Source organism: Pleuronectes platessa, chromosome 12, assembly GCF_947347685.1.
Source record: "Pleuronectes platessa chromosome 12, fPlePla1.1, whole genome shotgun sequence".
Lineage (NCBI taxonomy): Eukaryota > Metazoa > Chordata > Actinopteri > Pleuronectiformes > Pleuronectidae > Pleuronectes > Pleuronectes platessa.
The window spans coordinates 24381408-24405757 of record NC_070637.1 but is presented as its reverse complement, the minus strand read 5'-3'; the positions used below and the strand labels follow the sequence as shown (position 1 = coordinate 24405757).

The following is a 24350-nucleotide window of genomic DNA, read 5'->3' as shown; positions in this document are numbered from 1 at the left end:
CATTTTGTGTCTCCTCGTTAGTGTTTTGCATCACTCTGTTGTTATCTTTGTGTTATTTATTTGTGTTTAGTGAGGTCATGGTGCCCTATGATGTTTGTGTGTGAAAACATTCACTCTGTGTAATTAATCTGTCTTTTGTTGTCGTGTCACCTGCTGAGCTCCCCTGATTTTTTACAGCTTCTCTTGTTCAATGACAAGAAATGTCCACAGGATGGCAGCAGAGCACAAGTGTTGATATTTATCTCAGTGAAAACCATTATGGTGAATTAACTTGGAACAGTAAAATCACATTTTATGCTGGTTTATATTATAGACTGTTCTATAAAAAGTTGACTTCTGTCACTATTATATTCAAAGACTAAAACTTATTTTACCCAACATGATAACAGTTTATACCTGATGAGTAATATTAGTTTGTAGAAAGTTAATTTCAATGTTTTTCTATTATGAGATGCAGATGACAGTTAACATTCTTAACAAACGAAAATAAAGGAAGCCAGAAATAAAACCAGATAAGCTGAGTTTCCAGCATTTATGGTATAAATATGGTGTCTGTTTGCATCTGAGTTATTAAAACACAAACATCTTCTTAAAATAAATAACCTCTGCCCACAAGATAATAACTTATTCGGCTGTAGTTTCTTTACTGACCGCTGGGTGTCAGTACAACGCGTTGGAGCGTAAACTACTGCAGGTATAAGGAGAAGAAGAAGAGCGAGGGCGGAAGGAGGGAACTTTAACAGATGTAAACAAACATCCTCGTGTCACTAAAACGACATTTTAATAACTTTATTCTTCATTTAATCCAAAAAGCTTTTCACTGGAGATTAAACAAAAGGTTAGTATGGCACCAGTTTTACTTTGAGAGGTTTTCAACCGACAACCTCGGATATAACAGCGAGATAACAGCGTTAATCAGAGTTTATCAGGTCAAAACAGACTAAAGCTAATGTTAAGAGGAATTTAAAATGTCATTGACATTAATTTATTACACCACGAGTATCATGGTTGTTAGTAAAGGGTACAAATGAACTTAGGTAGGTTATAGACTCCTAATATTGAGTAACTTTTATTCTGCATAATTATTCTGGGTCTTCCTCAATATGTCCTTGTGTTGTATTTTCTGATAAATGTCCCCATGTGGTCAATAAGTATATTTGATTTGATTGATTGATTGATTGATTTCAGTCATTACACTACTCTTTTCTCTTTCGGTTCTTCTTGCTTTGTTTTAGGAGAACAATGAGTGGAGAGGGATCCAGTAGAGGATCGTGGAGGGGTGGTGGAGGAGGATGGAGAGGAGGAGGAGGAAGTGGTGGTGGAGGAGGGTGGAGAGGAGGAGGAGGAAGTGGTGCTGGTGGAGGATGGAGAGGAGGAGGTGGTGCAGGAGCAAGTAGTAGTGGTGGTCGAGGATGGAGAGGAGGAGGAAGTAGTAGTGCAGGTGGTGGGGGAGGAGGAGGAAGTGGTGCTGGTAGTGGAGGATGGAGAGGAGGAAGTGGTGGAGGATGGAGAGGAGGAGGAGGAGGAGGATGGAGGAGTAGACCATGGAGGGGAGGATCAGGGGGAGCAAGAGGTTCAGGAGGAGGGTGGAGAGGAGGAGGATCAGGGAGCAACACCCTCAGCGCTCAGAGAGGTGAGTTCCATTCATCTTTTCATTTAACATATATCCAGTAAATTGGCTTTTAGTTGGTACAGATAAGGATAATGTGGAGGAAATAGCTTTTATTTTATATGATCATAAAACAAATTAATAATATGATTTATTAAATTATAATTAATAAGATTCCTCCAGTAATTTATTGAATGAAAATTAAGTAAACAGACATGATCAAAGATAACTGACTGTCCTCTGTCTCCTCAGGTCTTTGTCAGACCACTCTAGATGCTCTGTGTCCATACAAAGGCTGGACACTCTACTTCATAGAAGGTACATGTGTGTTGCTCTGTTTCATATGATGGTTTACATATTATGTGATTGTCTTGTATTTGTTATGTGTGTGTATTAATCTATTAATATGTCTGTATGACGTGCAGGTTTCATAGAGAGCTCCCCTAGTGTGGCGAAGATCAAAGTGTTTGAGAAATATTTTACTTCCAAGATTCACCTGTATGACAAGGTCTGTATGCATGTGTATTTTGTATTATTGTATAAACTCACTTGTTGGGTTCTCACTACTATATCAACTTGGAGTGTTTACTTGTGTACAGGATGAGATTGAGCGTCAGGGCAGTGTTCTGGTCGATTACGCCGACTTGATTGGAGACAAGACTGTGAGTGAAGCAATTCCTGATCTGACCACAGAGCTGAAGGAACAACCGGAGCTGATACTCAACTGTTTGGGGGTGGCCATCCACCAGGTACACACACAGACGGGATCAACTGTAAATTACAGCCTATCAGAATGTTTACATACCATTCATCTTTATGGTTTATTAAATTCTTAACAGCCTTTTGATAAATTTATATTTAATGTAAACATGCAAAAGCGAAAGTAGTTCTTGACATGTTTTTACAGTATTATGTATTATTAGAAACTCTCTCTGAATGTGAAAATCCAGTGAAGCTTTAGTTTATCTGTTTAGAGGATTGTTTGTTTGTTTGTTTGTTTGTTAGGTGTTGGCTGTAGATCTGGAGAAACAGGCGGCTGAGCTGCAGGGGGAAGAACTTCCTGTTGCTACACCAATCATCAACATCCCTCATATAAGCGCAAGGTAATGCACAGAGGGATGCGCAGGTACTTGTTTGTAAGACGTGTGTGTGACTACTACAGACTGAGACTGTGTTTATCCTCCACAGGCTGTATAACTATGAGCCACTGACTCCGCTGCGGATGTTGCGTGCGAGTGTGTTTGGACGTCTGGTGTGTGTGAAGGGAACAGTGGTCAGAGTTAGTAACATCAGACCTCTCTGCACCAGGATGGCGTTCAGGTGTCAGAGCTGCATGCAAACCATGTCCCTGCCACTGCAGCACGGGAAATACGCTACACCCACCAAAGTATGCATCCACACACTTTGTTTGTCCTATTCTTATATTTCCAAAACACACATACTATCTCGTTTCAGAATTTAATCATGTTTATCTTCTATTATGATCATTGACTAATTTGTGTGTATTTTTTCACATCTTTGATTTTACTAAGTGTATCCAGCCGGACTGTCGCAGTCGTTCCTTCACCCCCAGCCGGAGTTCTCCTCTTACACACACTGTAGACTGGCAGATCATCAAGTGAGTATATCAAACAATCAACAGTGGTCTAGCTTCTGTTGTAAAAGCACATCTCCAACCCTTAGTCACCATGTCCTCTTCTTCTTTGCTCTGCTTCAGGGTGCAGGAGTTGATGAGTGGAGAGCAAAGGGAGACCGGACGAATCCCGCGTACTGTCGAGTGTCACCTGACCTCCGACCTCTGTGACAGCTGCGTCCCTGGAGACGCCATCACTGTGGCCGGGATAGTTCGAGTCACCAACGATGGTAAAAACACACACATGTTTGTTGCTGATGTTTAAAGTAAGCGTTTGCCTTGTACTGTTAATTAGTGATATAGAGAACTAACTATCTGTTTTACTATGGTATAACAACTACAGTATAAACTCTGAACTTCTACATAGGTATGGGTATTCAGGGGGGGGGCACTGTCACAGTGACCACAAATACAAATCACTCACTTATTGTTTGCAGGTAGTTCCCGGGGGAATAAGGATCAGTGTATGTTCCTCCTCTACCTCGAAGCCACTTCAGTCAGTAATACCAAAGGTAATGTTGCATGTCCACTTTTCTGGAGTTTCATTTTTCAAAGCAACAGAGCAATGAAGTGTCTTCTTCACGTGTAGGTCGTCAGTCCAAGTCGGGCCAGGGATCCAGAGGCTCGCTTGAAGATCATTCTGCAGGGGATGAGTTCACCCTGAAGGAGCTGTACGCCATCCAGGAGATCCAGTCGCAGCCGCACCTGCTGAGACTCATCGTGCAGTGAGACATCAATCACCTGCAGTATCACCAGTGTAGATTTATTAGATTTAATAACTCTGCTCTTCTTTCCTCTTTCAGCTCTTTGTGTCCTGTCATCTACGGCCATCTCGTGAGTTGTTCAATTCGATATTCCTTTTAACAAACTTGTGACAACTTATTATCACAAAGGCAGACTCATGGTTTGTCCTTCACACCAGATTTTTTAATACTCTTGAATGAATCCTAAATCCAGTTCTGTCCTCTTGTGTCTCTCAGCTGGTGAAAGCTGCCCTGTCCTTGACGTTGTTCGGCGGCAGACAGAAACGCACAGACAAGAACAGTGTTCCAGTTCGAGGAGACCCACACATCCTGATGGTGGGAGACCCTGGAATGGGAAAGAGTCAGATGTTACAGGTGACAGAGGGAACGCAAAGCAGACAGTTTGTCGTGTGTGAAGGGAAACTCAAAACTTAGATATACATGTATGCTCTGTGATTTTCTGTGTAGGCCGTGTGTAACGTGGCTCCCAGGGGAATTTACGTTTGTGGCAACAGTACCAGCACCACAGGTAAACCGTCAGCTCACTCTCTGAACATATTATAATATTTAGATCTGTAACAATATAAGACAGGAGTATAATATTTCCTTTCTCCTTTTTTCGTTAAGGCTTAACTGTGAGTTTATCCCGAGATTCAGGAACAGGGGATTGGGCTTTGGAGGCTGGAGCCTTGGTGCTGGCTGACCAAGGTAGGACAGAGCATCAGTGCAGGGATTGGTGGGAAGTCTATTTGTGCCCTTTGTCTTGTATATTGACTTATTGTGGCTTTGAGGTGATAACAACATTCAGAAATATTGTTACCTACTCTGAAAAGATGTTATAGAAATTTAGTTTTTGCAGCAGGTGGCAAATACTTGCTCTTTTTCAAATTTTTGACGTTTTTTTTAATTATTGCCTTTTTCTATTCTCTTTCTCTGTCTGTTCTCTTTAGGTCTGTGCTGCATTGACGAGTTTGATAAGTTGGGTCACCAGCAGCATGCTCTCTTGGAGGCCATGGAGCAGCAGTCTGTCAGTCTGGCGAAGGCTGGAATAGTTTCCTCTCTTCCGGCCAGAACGTCAGTTGTAGCTGCAGCGAACCCAGTGGGAGGACATTACAACAGAGGCAAGACTGTCTCTGAAAACCTGAAGTAAGTTCACTCAGCAGCCGCTCAGTAAATTATTTTGGTTTTGGTTTATCTGCAGGTATAAACACTGTATGTCTGTGTAAGTAAAACTTACAGTTAAGTATTCCTGCGTTCAGATTGGGCTCAGCCATCCTCTCTCGCTTCGACGTTGTCTTCCTCCTGCTGGACATCCCAGACGAGTCACATGACCGGCGCCTGTCGGAGCACGTCATGGCAAATAGAGCCGGAAAAGGCCGAACCAGCAGTGCCACAGTCACCAGGGCCGACAGCGGGCCCAACACCTCCATCCTCCTGGAACACTCAGACATGCCCCTGTCTGAACGTCTGCAGGTAATAAAAGATCATCCACGCACAAGATTTAGTAAACGTCAAAAGATCCTTTGTGTTTATGTATTTACATGTGTATGTTTTTAAGGTCCCTGCAGGTGAAACTGTTGACCCCATTCCAGTCTGCTTGTTAAGGAAGTACATCAGCTATGCTCGTCAGTACGTCCGTCCGGTAATCTCTCCTGAGGCAGCAAAAGTAATCCAGGTGTTCTACCTGTCACTGAGAGCTCAGGCTCACACTGCGGACACTACGCCCATCACCACACGGCAGCTGGAGTCTTTAATCAGATTAACCGAGGTAGGTTTGTGTCTGTGGCATCTGCCTTTCATGCTGTAGTCTCAGGTGAACAGAACTAACTTTCCATCCCGGTGTACCAGTGCTTACACTATGTGGTTGAATGAATTTTGTGTAGGCAAGAGCCAGGTTGGACCTCAGAGAGACGGCTTCCCAGAGTGATGCTGAGGATGTGGTGGAGATCATGAAACACAGGTGAGTCTCTGACAAATATGGAGCATAAAGTGTCTACTGCAGTTACCAAAACCTGAGATGAATTCATGATGCTCCTTTTGCCATCAAACGAGCAAAGAAAAGCAGTGAATGATTTTGTCAGAAGCTCGAATGAGGTTTCTGTGTATGTGTGTGTTTTTCAGTATGGCTGATACATATTCAGACGGTCTGGGCAATCTGGACTTTGAGCGATCTCAACTCGGGTCGGGCATGAGTCAGCGCAGCGTGGCAAAGCGACTGATCAATGCTCTGCACGCTCACGCACAGAGGACCGGTCAGAAGCAGTTCGACATGCAGATGCTTCGAAGTGTGGCCGACAAACTGAACATCAAGGTGACGGCAATTAGATTCACTGACACACACAAAATAAACACAAACCCTCATTTACCAAGTTGGGTGACAGGACTTCTCTTCAAGGGAAAAGTTTCAAATAAATTGTAGATCCACAGAGCCTCAGTTCAAATGAGAGACATCACCTTAAACCTAATAAAACTAGAATATTAAAACTCCACCAAGGCCCAAAGTTTATTTAAACACTGATTAAAAACATATTTTTCCTTTTTAGGTGCTGGACTTTGAAGGTCTGGTGAGTTCCCTGAATGAACAAGGGTTCTTGCTGAAGAAAGGACCCAAACTGTACCAGCTGCAGACAGTCTGATCCCTGACCAGTATACCAGAGAGTATACTGGTCCGCCCTGCAGGTCCACTACAAGGCCAGTGCCGGGGCTCGATGAAAAGGACTCTCTCTGTAGAAAAGGAAAAACAAACAATGGGGAATCTGTTACTGAGATTTCTTTGAACACAGAAAGCTTTAAAGTAAACACGTGGATGACAGATCTTACTTGAGGGTTTTGTTTTGACTGCAAGTATCACAGTCTCATTTATCCTGATAGACAGGTAACCAGAGCTCATGTTATTTTTCTAATATTTCCAATGAGAGGTCATTTGTATGAGGGAAATTCAGGGGATTATTTAATTGTTGAGAGTTTTATACATGTTTCTCACACAGGTGACTTTTTGTATACAGTTGTAATATACTATTTATATGTCACTGTTATTTTTATATATGACTATATTGTGTGCTGTTTTTTATACTTGTGGTTCTCAGTAGCTTTCCAAGATCAATATCTTTAGGAACAGGTTCTTCCAGTTTAGTAGCTTAACCTGCCGGTTGTTTCTCATCCAGCACAAACACTGGACAATAGCAGAATATTTTTTTTGCATGACTTCTCAGCAGCAGTAATTTAAAACAGGAAGTTACAGACAATGTGAATATTACTTCCTCTACTCAAACTTCACACCTGCTCTGACGTGCAGATAAACTGTATTTACATATATTTAAAGTATTCTCCGGACATTTTGATTCTGTCTCAAGAATCCAGTATTTCTGGTGATCTTAAAAATGCACATGTACAAAACTTTCTCCACAGTTTCTCTGACTCTGTATCTTCTGATTACATTCTGTATGATATGCACTTTATATGTTCACATGAAACATTCAGGTAATAAATACATTCGTTTCTAAGTAAATAACAGCTTTGTTTTGTTTTTTACAATATTACAACAATGTGTTTGGTGGTGGTTTAAAAAGTTTATTTAACAAACTTAATAAAATTACAACAAAAAATGAAATATTTAGGTAAAACATTATTTTGTGGGTCTGCATTTCACCAATAATCCTCCTGTAATGTAAATTTTTGGGGTCCCCTGTAAACACTGCTGTCTTCCTAATGTGCACGTATTTTTTGTATTTGCACGTGTTTTCTTATACATATATATTTTTTATATTTACATGTGATTTATAATTTTCAGTGCGTTGATCTGTCTCGGCCACCGTACATTACATCCTTCAAAATAAAGGTCCTCTCACATTGTGTTGCTGTTGTGACGGAGAGGCCTCGTTGGCTGTTTTACGACATCGTGCCGTGTCGGTTTCCGGTAACATGGCAGCCGGCTGTGCGGTGTGATCCCCTCCTCCTCTGACCGTCTCTCTACCTTCCCCATGGAACCGGACACCGGCAGCGCGAGGCCGGTGGCTCGGTAACGGAGGCTCGTGCATGTGTCGGTGAGGATGTTTTGTTGTCGCGGGATCGCCAGTTTCCGCTTCGTGGTGTCCGCGCGCGGTTCGGTGGTGTGCGGACTCGAACCTGCGTCATGGCGGCTCTCGCGCACACCTGTCACGGAGTGCGCGAGGCGGCCTCAGGTGAGCGGCGCGTGGCTCGTGAGGCTCCACGGGACGGACAGTCAAGCGAGCTGCTGGACCGGGCTCCTGCACCCGGGGGCCCGGTACCGGCCCGGGGCCACGGGGCTCCACCGGGGAGGTCAGCAGAGGTCGCTGCTGATCTCCCGGTGCTCACCGCCTCCTGAAGCCCGGGGGCTCTGCACCGGGAACGCGAAGGAGAAACCGGGCAGCCCCCCCGCGGCGGACCGGCCCGAGGCCAGCACGGTACCGGGACAAGGACTGTTCAAGTTCAAACAGCTGGTGAGTCCCGGATGGACGTGGTCACACTGTAAACCAGCTGGTCCCGGTGGATGTGGATCCATGATGGAAGGTTCCTGTGGGACCTAAGATCATTTAGCTGTGTTTGTTATGATTTTGACAAACACACACACACACACACACACACACACACACGTGTGTATACATATTGATTGATTTACATATTGAATTGAGAAGAAGCTTTAAGAACTTTTAACAGGACATAAAAATAAATAATCTCTGCTACAAGTTAAAGCTTCGTATTATGACTTTAATTCAAAGTAAACTATCTACAGAATGAACTTAAAGCATCAACAGTTTAATTGCTGAGTCCGGTCTTCAGTCTAATGTTAAATAATACTGTGTGATTGTTATTAACGAAGTCTGAACCATGTTAATGAATATGATACAAACTACCTAATGCCTAATGTTATGTTTCACTGAAATGTAATCTACAGACGGGTTAGGTATTGTCTACTTTGCTGTTGGTAGGAACATTACTTCTAAAATAGTCTTGTAAGTAATTCTAGCTCAAACTGGCTTGTTCCAGACCTCTGGCTTTTTCAGACGACGACTTTAAATAATCAGAATTATTAATTTTCAGTAAATAAAATCATCCATTTCCTGCCGTTTGGCCCGATGATGTTAAATGATCGTTTTGTGATATTGTTCATACTTTGGCTGATGCGACTGTGAACCACGTGTTGATAAAGAGAAAATGAAAGTCTTCAAATTAACTTGACTGGATACATCAGAATCCCCCGAACAATCCAAGTGTATGTAAACATTAAAAAGTAAAGGACTGCTGTCGACACTTTATTCTGAAGGGAAGCCGGCATATAGGGTAACATGGATTTCCTGTGCTGGAGTAAAGTTAATAAATAAGCTTGTAGATCCATCAGCTGATATGAGCTCATCATAAACAACAAGACAGAAATGATGTGAGGGAATTCAGGAATAACTGCTGTTACACAGTTTGTCCACCGGGGAGCACTGTCACGTTAATTTCACTTGTGTCGATCTGTAGTAACACATTGTGTGTGTGTGTTTTTCTGCAGTACGAGAACCCGTGGACGATCCCCAACCTGTTGTGTGTGTGTCGCATCCTGCTGGCCCCGTACCTGGGTCACCTGATCATCCAGCAGCACTTCCACCTCAGCCTGGCTCTGTTCACGCTGGCGGGAGCTACTGACCTGGTGAGATATTTACAGACACACGGCTGGTCCGGCACGAGGCTTCATGTCTGTGCTCAGGTTTCCCTTTAGCAGCCAATGAAATAGATTGGACTCTATTTTAAGTAAACACTCTGTAGAAACTGACGAAACTCTGTATATAACCACATTGGAATCGAGTCAATATTTCAATTGTTGTTATTGAATTGTGTGTTTCTCTCTCTCTACCTTTAGTTGGACGGGTACATAGCCAGAACGTGGCCCTCTCAGAAGTCGGCGTTGGGCAGCGCTCTCGACCCGTTGGCCGACAAAATCCTCGTCAGTATTTTATACGTCAGTCTCACCTACGCTGACTTGATACCAGGTACTGGACTCTGTGTCTGTAGTTTTTATTCACTGCCTGTTTTATTACTAAAAACACATCTGCATATTCTGTCATACTGTTTTTAAAAACTCATATGTAGCTGTACTTTTAGCGTTTTTCTATATTTCTGCATTTCATTTGCAGTGTCAGTGATGAACTATCGTTTTCTTTTGTCTCAGCTCCTTTGACGGCGCTCGTGATTTTCAGAGATGTCGGTTTGATCGCTGCTGTTTTCTGGATCAGATACAAAACTGTTCCTGCGCCGGTGAGCAAGTGGAATCTCTGAACTCGCTCCCACAAGTTTCTTTAATTGAATTATTTTCCACAAGACTTTTTTAAAAGTTCTTTACAAAGTTAACGATGTATATTACATTTTTTTTTACAGGTGACACTGGGTAAATTCTTTAACCCTTGCTACACAACAGCACAGCTCAAGCCCACGCTTTTCAGCAAGGTGAGAGACACACACACACACACACACACACACACACACAATGAACTGCTCAGTGCTGTGAACTTTGAACATACTTTCTTTCTAACTGTCAACATTTTTCTTTAAGATTCCAAGAATCTTTTTTGATGTATTTGACTATTGTGAATATTGTTTGTTTTTGTTTTAGCTGCAAAAAGCTTCTGGCACATGTGTATCAAGTCTTTGATTCTGACTGTGTGTGTTTTTGTGTGTTATTGTGTGTGTCTGTCAGGTGAACACAGCCATTCAGCTCCTCCTGGTTGCATCTTCTCTGGCTGCTCCGGTCTTCCAGTACACAGACTGTGTCCTGCTGCAGTGCCTATGGTAAACCTCAGTCTGTGACACACACACACACACACACACACACACACACACACACACTGGAGCCACTCACCCGACCTTAATATCCATAATGTCCCGGTGGCTCCATCAAGATGATGTTTATTAAATGGAGGGTTTTTTAAATGCAAATGGCTTCATCTCAGCCAAGCACATAAATACTGTTTGTTCCAGCCGCGTGTTGAGGTTAAGTGCGCTGACTCACTTCAGTCTGCGACACACTCTCACACACACACACACACACACACACACACACACACACACACACACACACACACACACACACACACACAGAGCTGAAGTAGAAATCACAGTCGGGACAAACATTCCACGGTGACACACATTTTTATACAAATCCACTTCAGCAGATTGTTGAACTCACTGACACCACTGACGTTTGTCTACGTTTTAAACTGGTTTTCAACGTCTTTACTGGGAGAATCAGACTTTTATGACACATTGGTGGTGAAATTTATTACAAAACTGCAAATCTGAGTGTGGTGCATCAACGTGTGCTCTTATTGTGGAAGTCCTCTCTGCTTTGGTAATAATAATAATAATAATAATAATAATACATTTTATTTCACAGCGCCTTTCATGTCACTCAAGGACGCTTTACAATTTAAAACAGGAGCAAACAAATAACAAAACAATTAAAATTAAAAGTGCAAGTAAAAACAGCATGGCAACTACAGTGAGAATGCAATCCTGAAAAACACCGTCAGTCATCGAAACACCAAATATAAGCCTGCTTGTTAACTTCCCATTTGAATCAAACATCATCAAACAAAGCAGGAATTACTATTTTATAATCATGTTTTTAATGATGAATAAATTAAATGAAATTAAAAAAAATACATTTACAAAATGTCATCTCAGAACATTCAATATTTGACTTTTTTTGCAAAGCTGCTGAAACATTCAGTTCTTGATTATTATTTTAACGTTTTTCAATATATATTTAAATTGCTTAATTAAGGTTCAAGAATTATTTACTAGCAAATGCAGGATGATTTTAAGAACTCCTCACTCAACTCAATATGTAACAACTGTTGTTTGAGAGACAATGAGACACTTGAAGGTTCTTCTCTTCTGATTCTTCATCTTGTCTTTAATTCTCACTCTGATGTTCCTTCTGTGCGTCATGACACAGGTCTGGGATTTGTATTAATTTTGCTCTTTAATCATCTTATCTTGTTTAAACCTGGAATCCACAGTTTGTGTTTCTACATTGCAGGTACGTGACGGCTGTGACCACGGCGGCGTCGGGTTACAGCTACTGGCACTACGGCCGCAAAACCGTGCAGCTGCTGAACACCAGGACGCCGTGACAGCCCGACAGGAAGCGGCCACGAGGCGGAACGAACGCAGCGAGCAGAGACTCTGATTGGCCGAAGTCGGACAGACGGCTGGACGACTGCCAGCAGCACTGACACCAAGTCGCTGTGACAACCATTTACGAGTCGCCGCTGGAACGACGCGTGCAAAACCGAGCGACGGTTGGAGATTGTTTTACTGCAACACAAACACACACAGACACACACAAACACACACACTACAGGAGCAGCTGTGGACACGAGACACAAGCGGCTGAGACCGACGTCCACCGTCCACGTGGTTCACGTCAACTCATCCAACGAGAGCTTTTATTTTTGGTTCGTCAATCGGGAGCTGCAGATTCCATCAGAGTCACATGATTGTCAGTTTTGTAAACCTATGATTAAAAAAATATAATATTAATCTCCGGGTTTGTGTTTCTGTGTTGTTGTTTTTTTTATTTGTATGCATGTGTCAGTTCTGGATTCAGACACAATCGTTTATCTTGTGAGACACAAATCTGACAGCAGATCCATTTGTAATCATCAGAGGATTATGACGCTTGTGGAGAAAAGAAAAGCTGACCAGGCTGAAGCGGGACAAGCTCGTCCTCCTGATTCCACAACAATAATGTTAAAGCTTTGAAAAATTAATGCTAATACGTTTCAAAATGATCCTTTTAACAAAATCTTCCACATTTAAATACACTCATTAACTTGAATACATCCCAATAGAGCTCTTACATCCACCAAGGTTCAGTTGTCCTCTTCAATCCTGTCACACTGCACTAAATTCCATTCATGATATCAATACCCTAAATTAACCTGTTTTTTATTATTATTATTCCCTGGGAAATCTGAAAAAAGTCACCTATTGCCATCACTATTAATGTTTAAGAAATCCTGGATCCAGGTCTGTGCCATAATTAAATGTGTCCTGTCGGGAACCTCCTGCTTCCTGCCACCAGGTCACTGTGATAATCTGTCCAGTGGTTTCTTTCATAATCATGTTTCCAAACAAAAAAGAAACCAACAAAATAAACCTTGTCTGAGTGAATGAAACCCACAGATGCTCCGATCGACCTTTTATTCACAGCAGCTACGTTGACATGAGAGTTCAACACATGATTAAATGACATGTGATGTGTCCTAAATCACCTGTCAGTTAATAATCGGTGTATTAATCAGTTTATTGCTTCAGTGCTGCCGGTGGTTTCCCGCTCAGGTGAGAGAATCTTCTTCTTCTGTCACTTGTTAACGAACCTGACGAGCTGCGATGCTTCCTCCGAGCTCCTCCAGGCTCAGGATCAATAAACTCAATGAGCCAGAGGTCACGTGGAGACTTTTGAGAGAACGTGAACAGAAACCACCTCCGACTCCGCTGCTTATTGTCCCCTGAAGACAACGAGTGAGACGAGGGGGGATGAAGCAGCGTGACCTCTTCACCTCCTCTGTTTGTCTCCCAGCGATGTGCTGCACCTCTCTGGTGATGTCGCTTCATTAGCGGCCGTGTGCCGGTGGCTGCCGGGCTTTGTGCGAGTTGTTCTCGTGGCCTTGTGTGGGACGACTGCTCATTAGCTCCTCTCTGAATCATTTAAAGAGTCTCATTTGGAAATGAGATCCCGTTCATCGGGAACAAATTGATTCGCACGCTTATTAATCCACTGTTTCAATAAGTTCTTTCTTAAATTCATTAATTGATAAAGCAAAGTGGACGAGGCCTCACAGGCGCTTCCTGTATGTGCTCGGGAAAATGGTCTTTAATTTCAAATCTAATCTCTTTCTTCTTTTCACTCCCACAGTGGTGAGCTGGTGAACTAAACTGGAACCAAACCCACTAAGAACTGATCAGTCTTGAACATATCTGAACTTTGTTTATGGCAGGATCAGTAAGATTCATTATTATGTCACCTGACTCTGACTTTTATTCCGCCCCCACACCTCAAGGATGATTATATTATACTGCATTACATCGCATATTGCAATCTGACACTGTTCACTGTCTTGCATCTTGCATTTCACTTTTTACTTCACTTTTTATATCTTTTATCTATTATATATATTTTAATTAGATATGTTTATGTCTAAATAAATGTTACTTTGTATAAATATTAGAAAAAGTGAGTAAATAAGAAGAAAATAGTGAGTAAATATATATTGTTTCTTTTTATTGCTTTTCTTATGTGTGTTGTATTTATTGTGTTTTTATGTTTTTATGTTTCTATGCTCATTGTATGCACCAATAACCAGAGCAAATTCCTCGTAGGTGTAAACCTAGTTGGCAAAAATACTTTCTGATTCTGATTCTGATTTTGTGGTATTTAGATGAAAGACAAACAAACCTTTTTATATGAAGTAGTTCAAACCAGCAGTCTCTTTGAATTCAATCAAACTGGACAAAAAAATCCACCCACTCGTAGATATGAGTCCCCTCAATCTGCCTGATTCATTTTTCATCAAGATCCATGAATTATTTTCCTGGAAAAATTTGTGAAAATATCCAAAAAGAAAGTTTGGATCCACTCCAAACATTAGGGAGTTGTTTCTTGGCCCATGTCTCCTCCTGTCACAGAGTTCCGTGGAAATCCAGTCAGTGGTTTTTGCTGAAAATTAATTCTCGACTGAGTTAAATATACGAAGCTGCTGTTACGCACAACTGTGGAAATTCCTCATTCGCTCCTGGTGGAAATTCTTCCATCCTCTAACGTCACATGACGTTGTAGTAATTAGGAAACCACAGCCACACAGGTCTGTTCGTGTTAATGTTCTTCTCTGGAATCTGGGCCCTCACGTCAGGAAACGACTCCCACTCGCCTCTTCACCTTTCAGCCAATTGAATGAAAATGAAGTGGAAGGGAAAACACACACATTTCTACGAGGGATGATCAGTCAGAAGCATTGATATAAGGGATATGCAGCAATGATTTGATTTAATTATGCATGATAAAGAAAAGAGTCAATCTGCAGTGTCTTTGATATTACACTGATATTGTAATATAGTATTATATTACATTATTATTACCACATAGAGCAGTAAAACTAATGATTAAGACCATTTCAAATACTCTAAGTTTGGTCTATTTCCACCAAGACAAGAACAAAGTTGTTTCTCTGAAAACGTTTGAATTTAAAAGAATTGATTATCTGTTGAATATCAGTGAATGATGTTGACAGTCAATGTTGCATAATGGGATTTTTTGACTGGAGACAAAACAATCACAAAGAGAAAGAAGAAAGAAATAAGGAGGAAATGAGGATGGAAATAATGTAGATTTGACCAAAACAGGTTTAAAAACCCTTTGTGTGTGTTTTTGTTTCCTCTTCAAGTGACCATTGGTTGTGTTAATATCCTAAAACTCTGTGTGTGTCCATTTCCAACACTTGCAGAACCAAGACCCCAGAGACCAGCCTTGTTCTGAAGAAGATGAGAAACACGGTTGTTTCTTCTTCAGCTGCTGCAACAAGCGGTGGAAAGAATCCGTGTGATGCAGTGATGCAGATGATTCAGTGTCGGAGGCGAGAGCAGCCGGGCCTTCACCCTTCAGAGCCCGTCTCTCCAGAACCCACAGACAGACAGAATCCCACTAACAAGGACCAGCTCCCTGTCTGACAGCAGAGCCCTGCACTGAGAGAGAGGAGATTGACTTTGAGGAGGCAAACTCCAGAACCAGGGTCAGAGCTTTCTGTCAGTGTGTGTGTGGTCGTACACAACATGAGGGGATGGAATCCATTACATGTTTTTTCCCAGCTCACTCTGTGTTTCCCCAATTAACCTGAACCGATCTAATTTTAACCTCTGTCCCCTGGTTACCTCCTCCAATTAGGTTATGCTGTCACCCCTGTCCATTTGTTTTCATCGTTTGATGCTTGGTTTGTTGGATTTTGTGAATATCGGGGGTCAAAGTTCACCAAAGTTGGACTCCAACACTGTTTCTTCGCCTCCTGGCTCTCACAGGTTGGAGGTGAACTGGAGGTTTGACGCTGCTTCACTCGTGTATTGGTGACTGTTCCCTTATGTAAATCCTAATCAGAGGATTTCCACAAAACCAGTTGGAGAGAACTCATACAAGTTCAGCATAGTTGTGGACACAGGAGTGGATCCAGGGATTCTGTTTTTACTCTCTTTAATATTGTAGGATAGCAGATGATATTTCTACAGATTTCTTAGGGAATAATTCGTGTGTCTTGTAAAACAATTGTTGATTGATTGATCAGGGTTGTCTAATGTGTATTTAATTGTGTATTTCTGCCACAACCACAGCAGAGTGGAATCCACAGCTCTGAACAAGTATATTAACAAAACCTCTGTTTAATCCACAGCGTTGGAAACAGACACTTTCTCTTCAGGAGGAAGTCGTGAACCAGCCGTTTAAACTGTTTACAGGAAGTTCCTGGTGCTTTTTTTAGGGGGGGGAGAGACAACTGCAATTAAAAGAAAGTGTTTGGAAAGGCTCTCATCAGGGCTGGGGGGTGGGGGTGGGGGGGTGGGGGGGAGAGACATTACAGCGAGTACACACGTGGGCTTCTCTTTTAAACGAGGGTGTGACTGAACTGGTCGTGGGCACAGAGGCGCTCGGAGCTGCCAGAGGTTCTGAGCCAAACTTCAACTTCAAACTTGACTGGTTATGAAACCCACTGATTCACAGTCCTTATAGTCCTTAGAGCAGGCCTACACACACACACACACACACAGCACCAATACAAATCCATACGGGTGCACTCTCCATGCACACACACACACACACACACACACACACACGTACGTCTTTTCTGGTCCTGAAATAGCTCTCAGCCTCCCACTCTCCCTTATATAAGCTGGCTCCCAGCACGGGGATCTGCTGGTGAAGACTAGGGTGTGTGCAACTGTGTGTGTGTGTGTGTGTGTGCACATGCCCGTTTGTGTGTGTGTGTGTGTGTGTGTGCACGCGAGCGCCTCTGTCTGTGTGAGTGCCAGTGTGTGGGCAGTGGGAGTGTCTTGAGTCATGCGTGTTTGTGTGTAAGCGTGTACGTTTGCATGTGAGGAAACATTTGTGTTTCTGTTGGTAATGAAGTGTTCGCGGCAAATTAACCAAAAAACAGCCTCTTGGAGGAAAACTCCAGTTTTGATTGTATGTTGAGACGTCGTTAACATGAAGCTGATCAGTGAAACACAATCACAGGTTAAAGTATTTAACAGAAATGAAGGACAACACACTTTTATGATGGTGTGTTTATCCGTGGCGGCACGGTGGTGCAGCGGTTTCCTCTGTCACCTCACAGCAGGACAGTTCCCTGTTCGGATCCCGACTCGAGGGAGTGAATGTTCTGCATGTTCGTGGGGTTTTTTCTCTGATGTCAGCTGATCGGCTCCTTCATTGCCCTCAGAAGAATAATCTATATTTAGAATGGATGGATGGATATGTATCTATAGACCTGCCTGTATTTTAATACATCTTTATGATTGCATTGGAATTTGCTGGAAAAACACACAATATACAGAAAGTGCCACAAGTGACAAAACCTCTGTAATAGGAATTTTGACATTTTGCACATTGACGTATTTGTTCTGCATTTTTAAATTATCAGGTAAAAGCACATGATTGAAAATACTCTTTCCTGTACAACCACATATTATTTATTATCGTTTGTGTTTCTCTTCCTTCCACCGAACCGCTGCTGTGCATCGAAGCAGCCTTTTGCCTTTTCTCCTCATTCCTCCCTTTGTGTCTCCAGCATCGTTGTGTGAACTGTTGTGTGTTTGCACGTTGGGCCTTGACTCCTCTGACCCTCTGTCCTCTTGCTGCGAGACACACAACAGTTTGTGTTGTTTGTTTGTGTCAAGCAAGCTACTTGGTTTAATGATTTAAAGTGTGTTGTTTATGTTTTAATGCACAACCTGTGTGACATCCCGAGACAGACACAAGACCCCTTAGTTGTTATTGTGATTTTTACTTTCTCTTCTCACTCATTAAATTAGTATTAAATTATTCAGGTTGGAAGATGAAATCCGGAGGAATCTTTGCCCTGAATCCTCGGCAGTCGGTACTTTGTGTTTCTCCCGTTCGTTGGACTTTCACTCTTCTAATTCAGAGGAAGCGGGTGAAGTGAATCCCTCAGAGACTGAACCCCGCTGTGGAAGCTGCTCGCTGCCTCCACTCATCTCACCGTAACACAGAGAACACGAGAGGTTCCTCCATCGCTGCCAGACACGGAGACGTAGAATCCTTCCCCGGTGTTTACTGAAGCTAAGCACCTGCTGTGTTTGTCCTGCGGGGGGGGGGGGGGGGGGGGTCCTTTGGAGGCAGATAACAACACTCACACTTCCACCTTTTGGTTTTAATTAAATGTTAATTCGGGATATTGAGCTATATTTGGGCACTTGATAAATTTGGCTCCGACCAACAGTGCCAGGGAAGAGCCGTCAGTATCATGGCAACATGAGTGTGCACTGGTCTTTTAGTGCACCACAGTGTGAGAGTGTGAGAGTGTGTAGGAGGCGGGTGACGTGGGCCTTTAAAAAGAATGTGTATCAAAGATGTGGTGGATTAGATCTGAGAGGCAGAAGGTCACGGGGTCACGGTGGTGGTGGAATACTGTGAGCTCCTCTGTCTTAAAAAGTAGAACCGTGGAAATCTATTGTGCTGCGTGGAGAGTAACGAGTTGTGTGGTGTGTTAACAGTGTGGTGTGTTAACAGTGTGGTGTGTTTTTGTGTGTTTTTTAAAAATACACTACTGACACTTCAAATTTGCTTTAAGTGAACAAAAGAAAGGAAAGTAAATTATTTTCTTGCTGCTTCTGCTTATGGAAAAATTAATTGAATAAATATCACTACAGGACGAGATGGTTCTGAAATGATTTGTCAGAAAGAGCAATAATTAGTTGATATTGACATGAATTACACTGACTGTTAAATGTTTGAATCAAGCAAGAGCCAAAGTCAAATTTATCAGATATTAAGAGAAGAATTTTGAATTTCTTTAGCTCATAATTATGCTTTCTTATTATTACTTTGATATGAAGTTATTATTTTCCAACTAAAATGGGTTATTATTAGTTGTTAGCAAACATCAATATCGGTATCGAGAATTTACTACTGTACCTTTCTTGCTCGGAAAACCTTGAACATTATATTTGACAGAAAGTTGAATTCAAATCTGATCGTCAGACACAACACGCAGCGTCATGTCCAATCACGTGTGCATCTTGTTCCTCTGATTCATTTCACACAGAGTCCCACACACACACACACAACACACACACACAATAAGAGGAACAACACTCAGAGCCTCCTGTGTGTGTTTGTTCTTTTTTACGATATTGTTCCAATATCCAGTTTTTCAATCTCTCCACTGTCTCGCCCACTCTCGTCTTCCCTCTGTTGTAATCAGTTTGTAAACATAAAGAGAAACGATGCCAGTCTGGATATTTTCAAATGTGGACAATCCTTCACATGTGTGTGATTTTTGCCGAGACCACAGACTTTAGTGAACAGATTTCATTGGCTCACGATGATATGATGGACAATCTGGAATGGCTTCAGCTTAGAGAAGATATAATGAGTTCAGGACCAATTTCAACATGACTCCACTTCCTATATGTTTTATTCTTTTCACCCGTGTTCCGTAGTTTATTCATTACACAAAAACTATAAAATCACATTCCACCAAACTAGGTAGAGGGACGGTGCCTGGACCTGGAATCAAGATCCATTCTGGTTATTACCTCCGGCAGCAAAAAGTAATCCACAATTAGTTTTTCTGTTGGTTTATCAGATTACACAAAAAACTACACAAACAATTTACGACAATACCTGGTAGAAGGATACCCCTGACGTATTCAGGGGTCTGATATGTGTGTTTCTATGTGTGTGTCTCATTTAGTGCAGATCCAAATAAAAATCATTTAAACATGGTTTCATAAAGGGACTGGTATGGGGGGCATCGGGCGAGACGCAGTTCACCCTGGACCTGTTGCTTATCATGAATTATCATGAGGTGTTTATCTCTCAATACATTTAAAACAGTTGAATAGAAGCAGGTTAGCTGAGCAGGTTTGATTGTTGCACTGAGCCGCAGCAGAAGAGCAACAGGTCTGAGTTCTAAGAGGACGTGATTCACATCCATGTGATGGAATCATATCGATGGTGGAGTCAAATACTCGAAACAAGACGCTCTCTGTGATTTCTTCCCGACAGCCCCTCACAGGTAACTGTCCCTGTTCGGTGTCGAGCTGCAGACACGTCCTCCTCAATAAGATCTGATGGGAAATCTGCAACTTGCTCTTTACCAGGAGGTTTAAAGCAGCAGATTCAGGAGAGTAACGAGAGTTGTGTAACGTTTGGTGTCCACATACTTTCGGCAATGCAGTGTCTATTCAAAAAGTGGCCTAATTTGACCGTAATCCTGGTTTTCGGTTTGATTCATCCTTCACTAAATCGCCCACTCGCCTTCCCTTTCCCTCCCACTCACTCTTTCCCTCTCTCTCTCTCTCTCTCTCTCTCTCTCTCAGCTTTTCCCTCTGTCCTCTTCTTCACTTCTCATCTCTCTCCATCTCTCCCACTCTCTTCTTTCTTTCTCTCCATGTGTGTCTTCTCCCCATCGCTCTTTTCTCTCTTATCCCTCCCCCATCTGTGGGAAGCTGCCATTGTGCGCATGTCGCCGATGAGTCAATTTGTAGAGGCAGTGCACGCACGCACACACACACACGCACACACACACACACACACACACACACACACACACACACACACACGCATCCTGTCTCCCACGAAGGCATCTGTTTCAGTCTGTCTCTCTGTGAGATGCAGCACCAACTGAGGAGCGAGGGGGAGATGAGCAGAGGGAGGCAGGAAGAAGGGAAGAGGGAGGGATAAGAAAGAGGAGGGAGGCACAGCAGAGAGAAAGAGGAGAGAGGAGAAGCAGGACTGACATTCGAGAGAGAGAGAGAGAGAGAGCGAACAGAGGAGGGGGAGGATGATGCTGCAGCCGAGCATCTCTGCCTGACTTCTGCTGGAGTTTGGAGCTGGACATGACTGAGTTGGAGCGTCCAGGTGTCTGAGCATCTCCAGTTTGTGCTGCACGTGAGAGAGAGTGTGTGTGTGTGTGTGTCTGTGTGGTTGTGTTGATGTGTGTGTGAAGCCATGGCGAGCGCTCAGCCGGGGGTCCATGCATTGAAACTCCAGACCTCCTCTGTCTCTCACACACTGAGGAACGGAAGCAACTTCATTAAATGGGACGAGGTAAGGACACGGATTCTCCTCCAGTGAACACAACACAAACCACATCTCATCAGGGATTTTATGATTTCTTTTGGAATCCATACATTGTCATCATCGTGCTCATTTGACTGGAGTCCAGCGGAATCGGAGCGAGAGACGAAGAGGAGGAGGAAGAGGAGGAGGAAGAGGAGGAGGAATTGTGCCATGTTGTCAGACGCGTGTTTACTATTCATCTGTTGATTGAGCTTCGGCCGTGAAGAACCTGTGGATCAGACGCCAGCGAGACAGAGAGCACAGAGGCGATGCATGTGTGAGTGTGTGTGTGTGTGTGTGTGTGTGTGTGTGTGAGTGCACGTGAAACCCCATTGTGTTCAGCTTCCATATTGCCACCTGTTGATGCATTTTGTGTGTTTTTCAAACGTGTACAAAAGACACACACACACATCTCCTCCAGTTCCATCCGTGTGTCACATCCAGTGCATAATTGTAGGTTATTGCCCGAGTTGTGTGTGTGTGTGTGTGTGTGTGTGTCTGTGTGTGTGTGTGTGTGTGCACAGGCTGCATGTGTGTGTTGGTATGCCGAAGTACGGAGCCCTGACAATGAGAAACATGCTGTCCGGTTGCCATGGTAACTGGCATGGTTACCTCCACCTAAACAGATCTGATGTGTGTGTGTGTGTGTGTGTGTGTGTGTGTTTGTGTGTGTGTGTGTCCGTTTGTGCTATCTGTGTGTGTGAGTGTTTCATTCATTATTATAATATTTAGCGATATAATGTCATGAATCATACTTACAGAGAAAGTGAATCTGACATACTGTTGAATTCAGTCCCTGTGTGTTTGTGTGTGTGTCTGTGTGTGTGTGTGTGTGTGTGTGTGTGTGTCTATGTGTGTGTGTGTGATATTTGAATGTCTACAGTGGAGCTGAGCTTTATGAAATATAGAATTGGTTGCCATGCCAACAAGTGACAACCAGGGATTGTGTTAACCTTTTATTGTATGAATGTAGTTTTGTTGTGATGCTGCATCGTGAAGTTGGTTCACTCGTGATTTACGCCCTTAACTTTACACGTATGACCGTTGTTGCACGTTAAATTGTCCCAAAAATGGAGCAGTGTGTTTTTTGCGTGTTGTTGTTTACATTCTGCCGCTCGACCTCAGGATAAGTTCGATGTTAACGTTAAAGCCAAAGAAGATGCGCACGTATGCAGATGATTACTGAATGTACGTTAAAGCCCCGAGCATTTCAAGAAAGGCTTATCCCCGTGTACCCGTGTCGAGCCTGCAGTGCATCATGGGATACGCTGGTCAGAGGGAAGCAGCTCACAAAAAGAGAATATTTTTCAATCACAATCACAAAACAAATTCTAAAGAGACTGTTTTCTCTCAATAAACATTATAAAATGCTAAAGCTGGTCCGCAAATGTTCGTGTTTCATTGACTGGTCATAACCCCCCCCCCCCCCCCCCCCCCTTGGGCCCTAAAGAGTCCAAGGTTTACTCCGTATTATCTGGGTCTCCATAATCACATTAATCCCAAATTTGATTTCGACCCTTCATCTTGTGGCTCTGAGTGTTTTTGGCTCAACCTTAATTCTTTTAGTTTATATTGAAGTCATTCGTCTTGAAGTTGTTCTTCATTAAATTGCTTCCATTTTTCTGTTTGGAGTCAATCAACAAAGAAAGCCTGCAGCGAGCTGGTATCAGTGCAACATCGGAGATCTATGAGTTCATCTATTATTTTAAGTCTCAACTGTTTTTCTATGATAATCAGTTGATTGTTCAGCTCATAAAATATCAAGAAGAGCGAGAAACGACGTATTAACACGTAGACATGGTCACAAAGATACTGAGTTTACTGTCATAGAGAAAACTATCAATCAATCAATCAATTCTCCAAATCTGATCCCTGGATACCTCAGGAAATACTGAAACCATCATGTGCAGTGGTGCTCAATTGGGGGGTTGTTTGTGTTTTGTGGTTCTTTACTGGTTCCACCTCTTTCTCCTCAGGATCTGTCCACGGTTACTCCGGTGACTCTGCACGTGGATCCTCATGGGTTCTACCTCTACTGGACGGACCAAACCAAGGTGGGGTCACACTCCAGCACTGTTCTGAATCACCTCTATGAATAAATCTGCTGTTTGGTTTACTGGTCAGATGACGAGGAACCAACTTCCCATTCGACTCAGACCTCAGTAGTCAACTCCTCATAAATAGAATCTAATTTAGAATAATGTTTTCCCCAAAAACTAATTACATGAATTTATTTATGCACCTTTTACACCTGAAGAGGGCAGCTTCTAATTTTAGGTAAAACTTCATTTTTAAATAACTCTTGAGACCCAATTCCAATTTGAATCTCTTTTAATCAGCTATTAACATGTTGTGAAAATATACCAGAGCCGTCATCATTAATTGTCATCAACCGTTCAGCCTAAGTTTCCAATCTCCAGGTAATAGCTCGCCACTGTTATGGTAGCTTCTGTAACTGTAATGAAATTTACTTGTTTCCTTAATTAAATATAACTATTACTTGAATTATTATATACATGTCGAATACAGCAGGTTTAGGAAATTTTAACTTAAAAACATTTCCGTGCATTGAAGTTCACAGGATGTGTCAAAGGAAGGATTGCAGCCCGATCATTTCTTCTTTGTATTTGTCTTGATGTTTTAAATATTTTATGTAAAGCACTAGAAATTGTCTTGTGGATGAAAAGTCTAAACCTTGTTTAATTTTTTATTAGTTGTTGTTTTATATGAGAATTTAACTGCAAACATTTTCTGGCAAACGCGCATCTAGAATGTGTATAATGACTTTGAATGGGGGAGATGAGCATGAGTGATTGTCACAAACACACCAGCTCACTTTGCATCTTTCTCTGCAGGTGGCCTTAAATCCTTAGCTGGAAACAGGATGGAGCATTTAGATAACAGCTGACAGTGTGTGTGTGTGTGTGTGTGTGTGTGTGTGTGTGTGTGTGTGTGTGTGTGTGTTATTGTATTGTTGTTTCCATTAGGACACAGAGCTTCTGGACCTGACCCTCG

The 24350-nt window shown here is 42.5% G+C and overlaps 3 protein-coding genes across 3 annotated transcripts in view; all 3 read left to right on the top strand.

Moving 5' to 3' along the window:
- Window positions 1–702: 702 nt before the first annotated feature.
- On the top strand, window positions 703–7496 carry mcm8 (minichromosome maintenance 8 homologous recombination repair factor). Its single transcript, XM_053436458.1, has 21 exons — window positions 703–838; window positions 1236–1633; window positions 1862–1927; window positions 2035–2117; window positions 2209–2358; window positions 2615–2712; window positions 2798–2996; window positions 3142–3227; window positions 3327–3472; window positions 3680–3754; window positions 3832–3967; window positions 4046–4076; window positions 4223–4360; window positions 4454–4514; window positions 4613–4693; window positions 4936–5131; window positions 5245–5458; window positions 5544–5753; window positions 5869–5945; window positions 6107–6296; window positions 6529–7496. The coding sequence occupies exons 2-21, from the start codon at window positions 1243–1245 to the stop codon at window positions 6619–6621; spliced, it is 2721 nt and encodes a 906-aa protein (XP_053292433.1). The 5' UTR covers window positions 703–838; window positions 1236–1242; the 3' UTR covers window positions 6622–7496.
- Window positions 7497–8034: 538 nt separating this feature from the next.
- On the top strand, window positions 8035–12529 carry crls1 (cardiolipin synthase 1). The gene is made up of 7 exons (XM_053435848.1): window positions 8035–8445; window positions 9501–9638; window positions 9849–9978; window positions 10158–10243; window positions 10364–10432; window positions 10683–10774; window positions 12027–12529. The coding sequence occupies exons 1-7, from the start codon at window positions 8035–8037 to the stop codon at window positions 12118–12120; spliced, it is 1020 nt and encodes a 339-aa protein (XP_053291823.1). The 3' UTR covers window positions 12121–12529.
- Window positions 12530–21224: 8695 nt separating this feature from the next.
- The window catches only part of LOC128453505 (1-phosphatidylinositol 4,5-bisphosphate phosphodiesterase beta-1), a 20866-nt gene continuing 17740 nt past the window's right edge, over window positions 21225–24350 (top strand). Inside the window, exons 1-3 of the mRNA XM_053436455.1 lie at window positions 21225–21323; window positions 23312–23389; window positions 24323–24350. The exon at window positions 24323–24350 is cut by the window's right edge and continues 41 nt beyond it. Of these exons, the coding sequence (XP_053292430.1) occupies window positions 21225–21323; window positions 23312–23389; window positions 24323–24350 (205 nt within the window). The remainder of the gene's footprint in view (window positions 21324–23311; window positions 23390–24322) is intronic.